Consider the following 12,970-nt stretch of genomic DNA (forward strand, 5'->3'; position numbering starts at 1 on the left):
AGTGCCTGCGTCCACTAGGAATCCACACACCTGTATCATAGCTTTCCGGAACTCGCCCACAGGCATCGTCGTCTCTCCACTAGGGTTCAAGCTCCTGAAGAAGTCCAGGACCGAGATTTTGTGTTGGTCTGCATAGCTCTGAGAGAAGGAGGAGACACCAGGAGCCTTGTAATATCTATACCAACTCCCCCCAACCCCCGCCCCCCACCCCTGCTTCCCACCCCTGCCTGCCCAGACCAAGGTCTGAGGTCCGGCAGAACCACACGCCACGATGCTTCTGTGTGTCTGCCCCACCGACACTGAGCAGGCTCTCCTGCCATTCGACGTTCCACAGGTGGAAGGATTGGAGTCGACACTGCTGAGCTCCCACAGTTTGGAGGGAATAGGGTGGTGATCATGTTTACATGTATTATTTAGTTTTGAAGTTGTCCTGCTAAGACTAGCAAAGATGGTGCTCTATGTACATGGGTGGCCTGTTGTTAACTCAGAGACCAAAAGACCAAACCTCAGCCAGGTAGTGGGACAGGCAGGACAGGCTCCTGGTGTTCACAGAATTCTCGTTTTCTACAAATACTTATATGGAGACGTACTGTGTTAGAGTATTTAAAAATAATATTTCACTGTTTTCAATTCAAAGATATTACCTACTCACATTTTAAGGAAAGTTTAGATTAATAGAAAGAAGAAAATTAAAAATAACCCATAAATCCAATCCCACCATCCAGAGGTAACACCTTGATGTATATTTTTTCATCTACCTGTCTATCTATCTACCTATCTATCTATCTACTAAAACATACTATTTTATAAAATGCACTGTATTAATATATTGTGAACTTTCCAATACCATTAAAATATTCTTTTGGGTCCTTTTTTAGTATCTTTTTGTTTCTTTTCCCCTCCGACTCTCTAAAGGCCATAGGCAAGGCCCAGCTTTCTCGATAGATATTTCTGCAGACACCCTGCTCACAGAGGAATTCCTTGGGGATCAGTCCCTGGTCCCTGCCCTCCTCTCCCCACACTTCCCTCTCTGGTGTGCGCTGCCTACACCAGCCCACCCCGGGGTGAATCCCACCTACGTTTCCAGTTCTGCGTCCCCAGCAGCTGCTCGCAAGTCCATGCTGAACCCCACCGACACCTCAATCCTACATGTCTAAAGCAAACCTCAGTCAGCTGAATTCTGCAATCTGTTACTGAGTGCTGCGGCAGATACCACGGGCGGGCTCTCAACACCCACTCCGCTTCCTTCACAGCCCGCCTCTCTATAACACAGAGGCTGGAAAACTAAAAACCAGCATTCCCCAAGCCCCCTTGAAGCTACGGGTCAGAATGGGATGGGTTTCGCCAAGCCCTTGGGTGATGCGTATGTGTGACCCATGTGATCTGGAGAGAGCAGGCTGCCGGCAGCCATGGGGGTGGCCTCCCGATTCAGCGGGCGATTCCTGATTGGGCGGCTTCCTGACCTAGGCAGAGGCAGCAGCCATCGTGGCGAGCCAGTTGGGGTGTCTGGAGAGCCATTTCTGGAATCTAAGCATAGAGTCTTTCTTCAGCCCTCCTAATGTCTCTGGGGTCTATCGCTGGTAATAGATCCCTCTTCGCTTAACCTAGCAGAGTGGATTCTGTGGTCAGCAACTAAGAGCCTTGATGGGCATAAGGGCCCGTTACTTTGGTAGGTGCTTTTGATAAGACCCAACGTAGCTCCTGCCCTGGAGGAGTTCAGAGTCTTGCGGTGAAAGGGTGAAGCAGAGGGCTGCAGGAGCGTGTGGCAAGGGCATATACTCTTGACCAGGAAACCTGAGAAGGGTTGCCCGAGGACGTGACACTCCGGTGCAGACCTAGAGAGTGAGGAGGAGTGAGTGAGACACAAAGGAAGGGTGTTTAGGCAGAGGGACTCAGAGTTAATGTTAAGAGAGAACTGATGCAAAAAGGAATGGGGAGGGACTTCCCTGGTGCCACAGTGGTTAAGAATCTGCCTACCGATGCAGGAGACACGGGTTCGAGCCCTGGTCCGGGAAGATCCCACATGCCGCTGAGCAACTAAGCCCGTGTGCCACAACTACTGAGCCTGCACTCTAGAGCCCACGAACCACAACTACTGAGCCCACGTACCACAACTACTAAAGCCCGCGCGCCTAGAGCCCGTGCTCCGCAAAAAGAGAAGCCACTGCAATGAGAAGCCCGCGCACCTCAATGGAGAGTAGCTCCCGCTCGCCGCAACTAGAGAAAGCCCGTGAGCAGCAACAATACCCAACGCAGCCAAAAATAAATAAATAAATAAGTTAAAAAAAAAAAAAAGGAATGGGGAGAAATCCAGTGGGGCTGAAATGTAGAGGAGCCGGGGAGTATGGGAGGGATGAGGCCAGAGCGGGAGGCGGGGCCAGGGGGCGGTCCCTTTTCCCTGCAGGACTTCCCTACTGCTGGCAATGTTACCATCGTTCTTTTAGTCCACTGGGCTTAAAAATTGGGAGTTATCTTTGGCTCTCTCCTCTCCCCACAGACCTCCCTTCTCCCAACACACACACACACACACACACACACACACACACACACACACACACACATACACACACACAACCACTCACCAAGTCCTGGAGATGCTCCGTAAAGACATCTCCTACATCTGTACCTCCACTCTCACTGTCATTTTCAGCCAAGTTACTGTTCTATATCTGGAATACTACAATAGTGTCCTCATTGGTTTTCCCAGTCTCATATTTACCCCCTCAGTTCATTTCCCTCCCCGTTGCCAGAAAAATTACCCCTCGGTCCTGCTGCATTTACATAACACCCTCTGCTCAACAACTCGCACCGGCTCCCTGCTCCCTGTGGACTCAGACCTCCCTCTGAGCCTAAAATCTGAGGACTGCTGCATCCAGCTCTAGCCTCTCCTTGCAGCCTTGACTCCCAGGCTTCCCTGTGAGGCCAGAGCCACGCGGTCCGGTTCCCACCCCCCAGACATACTGCGAGCGACTCCCACTCTGCTCCTTTGCTGGTTGGCATCCTCTTCCCTCCCTCTCTCTGTTGCTCACCTGCATCTTTTCCGCTTGTCAAGGCCCTTGCCCAGCCCCACCTCTGCCAGGAAGCATCCTTTTCTGTTCGCCTGCGGTGACCTCTAGTTTGGATTGTATTTGCTACCTTTGTCACTTGTTTATTATTTATCATATGACACTTTCTATCAGAAATGACTGTATCTGTCCCATCTTCCCAACCCGATTGTCGGGCCCCCGAGCGGAAGGACTGTGGTTTACATTGTATGTATGGTTGAGGCTCTCCTCTGGGGTCCCTTTTCTACACTGTTTTAAAACAAGGAGCAAGCCCCCACTTTGCATCGGATAACTCCATTCCCGCTCTTCTTGCAAAACAGGTTTCCCCTCAGTTCCACCCGACATCATCTTACTTGAAAAGATATAAAGATACTTGATACTACTTTGCCTTCTAGAACTTTTCATACAATGATAATTTTCATGCAAGAGCTCTCCTCTTTGGTTCTGGAAACTAAGGCACAGAGCAGACCATCCAGGGGCAGGAAGCAGCCCCAGTGGCACACACCATGAAGAAATGTGTTTACAGGGCACCTTCCCAGCTCCTGCTGCCTCAGGTGGTAATGGCCCTGCACCCAGCAGCAGGTGAGAGCTGGCGGTAGAAACACCAGGCCTGGGCAGTCACTGCTCTGTGAGGCTGTCCGACCAGAGGAGCTATAACATCCCCTCCAGCTCTAACATTCTCTGAGTTTTTATTTCCACTGTTACATCTGCCTCCTGTGACTGCCAGACACAATCTAAGACTTGAACCAGGGGCAAGGTGACCATTAGGTATAAAACACTTGAGGGTTCCTTGTTAGCTGAAGCCACCAAATAGCCATCCTGAGCAGAGGGTCAGGACGTCTTGGCATCCTTACCAGCTATTGGAAAGAGCCTGCATGAATTGTGTGCTTATTACCTGCCAAGCATTGTTCTAAGTCATGTGTAGTATAGAATTTAATCTTCACAGCAGCCCTGCTGGGGTGGGTACTATTATCATGCCCATTTTACAGATGAAGAGACTGAAGTACAGAGCACTTCAGTCACTTGTCTTTGGTTGCAATGGAGGAGCCTGGCTGGTAGAAACCATCCTATTCCAAGGCCCTCCCACTTCAGCCAGTTCTCAGTCCTTCCTCTGGGAGCCAAAAGGAATATTCCACAGCTGAGATGTTCCTTGTCAGCGAGGACTGTGCAGACGCTCTGGGGGAGGAGAAACTCTAGGAAGCTGAGCCAAAGGTCAGCTCTTTCCAGGGGTCCCTGGGGGCTCTTAGAGGAAAGCAGGGCTCACCTGGATCAGTTTCACAGGGCTCGTCCACGTGAAGAGGTTTTTCTTGTTAGAGAGGCCTTGCACTGCTTTGTACATCACGTCCAGCTGGGGGTGGACAGCACACACGCCATCCAATATTTTCACAAACTGCTCTGACACCAGCACATTCTGAAGCGGGGAGAGAGGGGACCCGTCAGGGGGAGGGCACTGCCATTGTGCCATCTCCCAGACCAGCGGACTCTCCCAAGCAAGGTCAGTGTGTTGTCTTTTCTAGTTAGTTCTGCGGTACTGCTCCGAGACTGGGACGGTTCACCTTTTTTAGAGCTTGTGGTTTGACTTGTAAGTTTCCCATGTGATTTTGATCAGATGTCCTAGTTGGGTGCTGGTGGCCTGTCACATACTGTCAACTCACTCCGCTCTCAGAAGGTGAGCATTTGTGTCTGTGTGTGACAGATGAGACACAGCTGTGGGGTTACGAGATTGGTCCCCAAACAAAGGCCCTGAAAAGCCCATTCCTACACCAGTGTTGGTCTTCAGAGCAGGTGCCGTGGCAGACAGCACCCCTCATTCCAACCATCCCGTCACGGCTCAAAACGCACTGGGAACGCCCCCTGTGGAAGTGGCCTCTGAGCCGGGTTGGAGGCCGCAGGAGAACATGTGGTCTGTGAAATGGTGTTTGATCAAACCTGGCCTCCCTCAGTGTGATTAACCTGCTTCATTCCTCAGATGTGGTTCTCAGTATCTTTTGGCATTTCAAAGAATTAAATCCATGCTTAAGGGCTGAAGACTTACTCCCTCCCCTTTAGAGATATTCTAGAGAAATTTCTAGAAGCATCTACAATGAAAGGATTCCAACACCACTTAGAGTTATGGCAGCATCGTGGACAAAAGGGAAGGAAAAGGCCAATTCAGACCTATTTGTTCTGGAAGGCTTGTGGAGTGGCAGTGAGATCCCAGCTCATGGGTTTATATGTCGTCTTGGGGCCTAAACAGCACCATTTCTAACATTTCCTCAGACAGGCAGTGCTGGGGTTCATACCTTCCAACCTGCACTGCGGGGGGCGGGGGAAGGAGCCAAATGCTAACGAACTGGGGACGTGTGGTTGAGATTCAGAGGCAGCTTCACGGGGTGCAGGTCAGAGCTGTAGGATGAAGGTGGAGAGGGCCTCTGAAGAGGAAGAACCATGAGCACAGGGAGGAGGCTGGGGCAGGGAGGAAGGGGCGAGGGAACGAAGTGAAAAGAAAAGCAGGTATGTTTTTGTAATGTTTTAAAATCGGTGGCAAATTTTACTTATTATTCAGTTCCAAAAAGCTTGGGTTTCAAATGCAAAATATCATCACTGATAGAATTGTAAGGTATTAAAATCTTAATAAAACATCACATTAGTGTGGCATTAAGCAAATGGAAAAGGACTTTAACACTGTACCTTTACAGAACTCTAGAATAGGAGGCAGAAGCCCTGCGTTTTACTCCTTGCTGTGTTTCTCACTTGCTGTGTGGTCCTGGGCAAGTGACCTAACCTCTCTATTTCAGTTTCCTTACATGTAAAATGGGAAAATGAGGAAAAGTACTTGTTATGGGTTGAATTGTATCCCCCACAAAAAAAAATGTTGAAATCCTAACCTCCACTACCTGTGAATGTGACGTTATTGGGAAATAGGGTCTTGGCAGGTGATCAAGTTAAAATGAGGTCATTAGGGTGGGCCCTAATCTGATATGACTGGTGTCCTTGTGAAAAAGGGAACACTGGGATATGGAGACAGACATGCCCACAGGGAGAAGCCACTGAGGCTGAAGACAGAGATTAGGGGGTTATTTTTACAAGCCAAGGGACAGCAAAGATTGCCAGCAAACTACCAGAAGCTAGGAGTGAAGCAGGAACAGATTCTCCCTCACAGCCCTCTGGAGGAACCGACCCTACCAACACCTTGATCTTGGACTCCTAGCCTCCAGAACTGTGAGACAATAAATTTCTGTCACTTAAGCCACTTGGTTTGTGTACTTCGCCATGGCAGCCCTAGGTCATGGATACACTCTACCTACCTCCCAGGGTAGGATTAAATGAACTGGTGTCTATAAAATGACTTTGGGGCTAAAAAAAGAGTATAGAGTAGTAGATAAGTATAAGATATTGTTGGCACCAGCTCCCACCTCTAGGATGATTCTGGTGAGAGAAGCTGGCAGAGTGGAGTCACCTCCTCAGGCTTCCCTCCTCCATCAAGGTTTATTTACACTCAAATACTACTCTGAGTAGGCTGAGTCATGAAATGAAAACACAGGTCTGTACACGTTTTAATACTCAGAGTCTAAAAATCCTGTGATTCTGGAAGCATTCTAAGGCCCAAAGCCATCCATCAACAAAGCTGACGGTAGACAAGTCTGTTCTGGGGGGGTCCCCCTGCCTTTGCGTCTGGTGTTCCTCCTCTCTGCCCTCAGGCCCACTGTTGGGGGTGCAGGTCCTGGGTTCCCAGGATCTGGTAAATAATTTCACACCATGATGTTTTTGACCGAATGGCTATTCCTATGGAAAGGACCTCTGGAAGGGGCAGAGTTGTACTCTAAAAGGAGTAGCCTTTTCATGGAGCAGTTCTGTGAGGGCCCTGAGGGCTAGAGCTGGCACAGTGGCCATGGTAACTGGCTTGCTCCCAAGTGCAAGCAAACAATTTGATCACTTACGGAAATGTCAATATCCTCCATCTTGGATTTGGGGTTCCTCTTGATGGACAGGATAAGTAACACAGCCCCATCCATACTTAGAGGGTTCAGGTAAAGCTGTGGGAGGAAAGGCGAGGCAGAAGGAGGCAGAGATGAGGACAGGAGAGGCTGGCTCAGAACATGGTTGCCATTTCCTCCCATCAAATCACAATCTCTGTCTTCCTCCCAGACTTCTCTGTAAGCACCCATCTCCCTGTCTATTTGTCATCCATTCACTTGTCCATCTCACTGCTCATCCATCCATCCATCCATCCAACCATCCATCCAAATATCCATCCAACAAACATCCACGTGCCAGTCACTGGGTTAAGCGCTGAGGGATGCACAGGCAAACATGACAAGATCTCTGCCCTCAGGTAGCTTACACTCTAGAGGGGGACACAGGCAAACAAGCAAATGAAATCTGAAGTGCGATGATGGCAATGACAGAGGTACCCATTGATACCGTAGAAAACGAGGAAAGGGGGACTTCCCTGGTGGCGTAGTGGTTAAGAATCTGCCTGCCAATGCAGGGGACACAGGTTCGAGCCCTGGTCCGGGAAGATCCCACATGCCACAGAGCAACTAAGCCCATGCACCACAACTACTGAGCCTGCGCTCTAGAGCCTGCGCTCTAGAGCCTGCGAGCCACAGCTACTGAAGCCCACGTGCCACAATTACTGAAGCCTGCCCGCCTAGAGCCCGTGCTCCGCAAAAAGAGAAGCCACCGCAATGAGAAGCCCATGCACCGCAACGAAGAGTAGCCCCCGCTTGCCGCAACTAGAGAAAGCCTGCGCGCAGCAACGAAGACCCAACACAGCCAAAAACAATAAATAAAATAAATAAATTTATTTAAAAAAAAATAAGAAAAGAAAACAAGGAAAGGGGCATCCAGTATGGTGGAGGGGACACTTGAGCTAAGCCTTGCAGGACTAATGGGGATTAGCTAGGGATGAAGAAGGCAGACAGGACCAGAGGAGGGAATAAGGTGCACCAAAGAAGACAAGGGAAGGCAAGTGCAAAGGTGCAGCGGTGTGTGGGCAAAAGTAAACGTTTCATGAGCAGGAGGAGAGAGCGTGAGGCTACAGAGCTGCGATGGGTCAGATTGCACAGGACCTTGGGGGCTTAGCTAAGCACTCAGGGCTTTATCTCCACGGTACTGGGAGCCACTGAGGCGTGGTGTGGAGGTTAACAGCAGGGAGCACGGAGCCCATTGGCTCTGCTGACTAGTTTTCTGGTCTTGTGTTCGTTCCCTCACTACCGTGTACCTATCGCCTAGGGCTGCGCAGAAGAGTCAATACATAACTTCAGGTAAAGCATTCAAAAGAGTGCATGGTACATAGTAAGCAGCCAGTGAATGTTACTTATTATTGTTGAAGACTTTCAGCTGATGGTTTCCTGATGAGGCTGACCAAAACTCTATGTCAGGGGGCTCCCAGGCTCTTTCAGTACTCCAGTGAGAAAAGACAGCCTGGAGCCCTGCCCTCCTAGGGCTTAGCATCTAGAATCTTTGGTTTGACTCACGGGTGGGGGGAATTCCTTATTTTTCCAAGATTAAGAAAAGGAGGACTGGGGCTGGCTGTGGAGAGCAACAGATACTTCCTGTGGCAAAACTGATGTGGCCTCCACATATGACCAAACTAAAAGGTATATTTTAAGTTTTTTTTCTTTCACTTTTAAAACAATTTAAAAAATTAAAATATTTGGTCATCGTAGAAAAAATTTAAAAAGCAGTAGAAAAAAATGTTAAAATCGCCTATATCCCACTAACCAGAGAAAATCCCTGTTGCCATTTTGCAGAGGCAGCATTTTAGTCTTAACATTCAGATTCTCTGAACTTTCCTTGGCTTCATTGGCCACCGACCGAGGTTCAGTCCTTTGCAGGCTGGGTCAGTCTCTCTTCTCTGAGTCACACTTGGTGGCCCTCCAGCCAGGCCGGCCTCTGAGCTCCCCCAGTCACTAGACGGCCACCTGGTCTGGTCTGCAGTCACCACGCTCCCTCCACTGGCTGGAATCTGACTCCCTGTCGTCACCTCAGCAGCTCTAAGGTGGCTGTCCTCTCGGATGGTGGCTCACCTTCACTGATTCCTAACTCCCGTTCTTCTTCCACCAGCACCCCCAGGTCTTTGGTCCCCCCGAGTCACCTCCACATCTTGCGGGAGTTGGAGCTGCAGTGGAAAGCCAGGTAGAGCTGACATCCCTCTGCCTCTTGCTAGCTGCACGGCCTGACAAGTCACACAGCCTCAGTCTTCTCATCTGACAAGTGGGGCTACTGGAGCCCGCTTGGTAGGGCTGGGCCATGAAGAAGGAGGCAAATCACTTGATATGGAACCTGGCTTGTGGTAGGAGTCCCAGAAAGGGGACCTATTCATAGAAGTCCTCATCTCACATCAGTTCCCAACTTCCCATGAGCTTCTATGTTATAAATTAGCATCTATGAGCAAATTGATTTAAAATGAAATATGTATTCATTCATTCACTTAATAAATATTCAATGGGCATCTACTCTATGCCCAGGACTCTGCTAGGTACGGGGGATATAGTAATGGGCAAAGCCAAACACGTCTTTGTCCTCAGGAAACTTTCGAACTAGTGGTGACAGACAGTCAGTCACTCAAATGAGAGTATAAGGAAGAACTCCGGTGTGTTCTGCGTGAAGGGGTAAACAGGTTCTGAGGGTTCCTGCAGGGTCCCTGGGGAATTGCTGCTCCAGCTGTGCCCTGAGGCAGACCAGTAATTGAGGCCACTGGAGGGAGCACTGCGGGCCCTGCGGGAAGGGAGATGAAAAAAGACCCTGAGGCCATGGCTGGAGTGCGGGGGAGAGTGGGGGGTAAACTGAGGCTGGAGAAGCACACAGGGTGAGAGAACGGGATTTGAACAATGGAGGCCATGGTCGGGGGGGGCCTAAGTGGGAGGAGAGTAGGTGTGGGTGGGGATGGAAGTCAGATTTACGCTCAGAATGCACACTCTGGCCGCAGTGTGGAGAAAACCTGGAGGAGGGACTTCCCTGGTGGCCTAGTGGTTAGGACTCAGCGCTTTCACTGCCAGGGCTGGGGTTCAATCCCTGGTCTGGGAACTAAGATCCCACAGCCCTCTCAGCAAAGAAAAGAAAAAGAAACTGGAGGAGACCCAGATGGGAGGAAGGAAGACGCTACCCTGTGCCAGGTGAGAGCAGAGGGTGACACTGGGTTTACAGCAGAGAGACAGCCAGGAACGTACGCACGTATGAAGCACAAGGTAGATTTTCTCTCCAGCAACATCCAGCTCCATCGTCCTGCTGCCCCCACGCCAATACACACAGACACACACGTGCATGCACACACATGGACGCAGGGACGCATACACAGATGCACACACATGGAAGCATGGACACACACATGAATGCACGGGCACATACATACACTGATGCACACATACATGGGTGCAGAGACACACAGATGCACTGGTATGTGCACATGGATGCACACACGTGGAAGCATGGACACACACATGAATGCACGGACACACACTCACACACACACACACACACAAATGCATGCACAAGATGGCCCGTTCCCAGCTCGGGTGAAGACTACCTTCAGAACTTTGAGGCTTTCATTCAACTCCAATCCTTTGCTGATTTTGGAGAGCCCTTCATTGCTGATGTTGTTGCTGCTGAGGTCTAGGTAGGCCAGGGAGTTGTTGAGCCTGAGGACCTCCCCTAAGGCTGCAGCCCCCTCGTTCCCAAAGCTGTTCATGGAGAGATCCAGTTTCTTCAGGGACACATTAGCCTGCAGGGAGAAGGGAGAACAGCACCAGCATGAAGACTGCATGCAACTCATCCAGCCAATGGGCCCCAATTTTTGTCCCCTGCTGTCATCCAGACAGGGTGCTCAGTGGTCCCCAGGAGGGAGATCAGCCGGATCTTTCCAGATCCCTCCTAGCTGGGCTCAGAGTCTCAAGTACTCTTGAGGCTCATTCCCTTTGGCCTGAGGTCATTCCCTACCCCCTAGTTAAACTGCCGCCTTGAAGTACCCCCAAAGATGCCAACTAGGTTTCAGCAGGGTGAATTTACCCATGGGGAAGGGGTTCAAGATGGCTGACTCCAGGGCTTGGCCGTCCTCATCGGGGCTCAACACACCACTCCCGGAGTGCTTACCCGGAGACCGCTGCACAAGGCCACCGCTCCCTGGATGTAGAGGTGGTTCCAGCTCAGGTCCAGCGACTGGAGCCCCACGTTGAGGGCTGTGGGAGGGAAGGAGTCATCTCAGCGTCCACCACACCCCAGAGAACCCAGTCTCAGGGTTGGCAGAGGTCCCTCACATTGGGGATAAGCATCGCTCAATCCTCATGCAAAGCAAAACACGGAGGTAATCATTCGTCAGTTATTCATTTAAACACAAAATTCTAAGATGATTCCCAAGGCTGGCAACAACGTAGTAAAATACTCATACATTGCAGGTGGCAAGCAAATGGTATACTCTATTTGGCAAATACTATCTGGTCACAGACATTTTCCTGTTAAAATCTGTTTACTCTATCTCACAGCAATATCACCCCTGAGACTCTTCCTAAGGAGACAGTACAGGATTTAAGAAGAGCGACATGCTTGTAGATGTTTTCCCTGGCATCACGTATAAAAGTAAGGTTTGTGACCCACAGGGGAAGGGTAAAGCATAACATAAATATCCATCTGGTGGCAAATTACACAACCATTAAAACAGATGGAGAGAGCATGGCAAACCTTGTATTTACATAGGGACACTGTGATAGTCATGGCGTGTGGTATCGCGTGATGTCTTTTTCATGGAGACCTACGGGAGCAGTGGAGGCCCCAGAATTTCTATCCAGGAGAGCTTTAGGGATACAGCCAGGTGGAAGTGCGGAGGCATCAAGCTTGTCTAGAAGTTGGGTTTGCACAGAAATTGCACATTTTTTTAACTTAAAGATGCTTTTGCTCACGTGCTACATAGGGTTGGGAAAGCATCCTATTTAAACACTTCATCATTGTTATTTTTATCTGGGGAGGGCGGATGTGCCGAGGACACCGTTGGAAGGAGAGACTAAAGTGCTCTTGAAGGATTACTGAGTGGGAGGAATCGCCTTCAGGCCCAGGAAAAATGTGTTATTCTGTTTTATTTATTTATTTATTTAACTTTTTCTGTTTTTAAATTTTTGGCTGCGTTGGGTTTTCGTTGCTGAAAGCGGGCTTTTCTCTAGTTGCGGTGAGCGGGGGCTGCTCTTCGTTGCGGTGCGCGGGCTTCTCATTGCAGTGGCTTCTCTTGTTGCAGAGCACTGGCTCTAGGCACGCGGGCTTCAGTAGTTGTGGCTCGTGGACTCTAGAGCGCAGGCTCAGTAGCTGTGGCGCATGGGCTTAGTTACTCCGCGGCATGTGGGATCTTCCCGGACCAGGGCTCGAACCCGTGTCCCCTGCATTGGCAGGCGGATTCTTAACCACTGCACCACCAGGGAAGCCCTTGTTTTATTTTTTATGGACAGAGCACTCTGTACTGATCGTGTCTTTCTCTTGTGTCAACCACCAGGACAGACTTTCAGGAAAGTGCACAATACCTTCTATTATATTGAGAACAAACTTTTGTCCTGCCTTCATTCTCTCTCCCTGCCTGTTTCCCTCATCCTATTCTTACTTTTCTCTCCTCTTCTGTGCCAAGTCCCTCACTGAAGTTAAACCTTTTTTTTTTTTTAAAGATTTTTTTGATGTGGACCATTTTTAAAGTCTTTATTGAATTTGTTACAATATTGCTTCTGTTTTATATTTTGCTTTTTTGGCCACGAGGCATGTGGGATCCTAGCTCCCCGACCATGGATCGAACCTGCCCCCCTTGCATTGGAAGGCAAAGTCTCAACCACAGGACCACCAGGGAAGTCCCTTAAGTTAAACCTTGCAAGCCTGCCTCTCTTAAATGGCCACAAAATTAAAATTTTAATTCTGTTCTCAACACTTACTAGCTTTGTGACCTTAAACAGGTTACTTATCCTTCCCGTACT

At 49.6% G+C, this 12,970-nt stretch overlaps 1 protein-coding gene across 1 annotated transcript in view; it reads right to left on the reverse strand.

Annotated features, from left to right (window-relative positions):
* The window catches only part of LRRC74A (leucine rich repeat containing 74A), a gene marked incomplete at its 5' end in the record, with an annotated part of 38,075 nt that overhangs the window by 8,156 nt on the left and 16,949 nt on the right, over positions 1-12,970 (reverse strand). The window contains 5 exon segments of the mRNA XM_082451963.1: positions 31-138; positions 4,309-4,455; positions 6,965-7,060; positions 10,558-10,752; positions 11,121-11,206. Of these exon segments, the coding sequence (XP_082308089.1) occupies positions 31-138; positions 4,309-4,455; positions 6,965-7,060; positions 10,558-10,752; positions 11,121-11,206 (632 nt within the window).

Source organism: Balaenoptera physalus (assembly GCF_965194825.1).
Source record: "Balaenoptera physalus genome assembly, chromosome: 2".
NCBI classification, from domain to species: domain Eukaryota; kingdom Metazoa; phylum Chordata; class Mammalia; order Artiodactyla; family Balaenopteridae; genus Balaenoptera; species Balaenoptera physalus.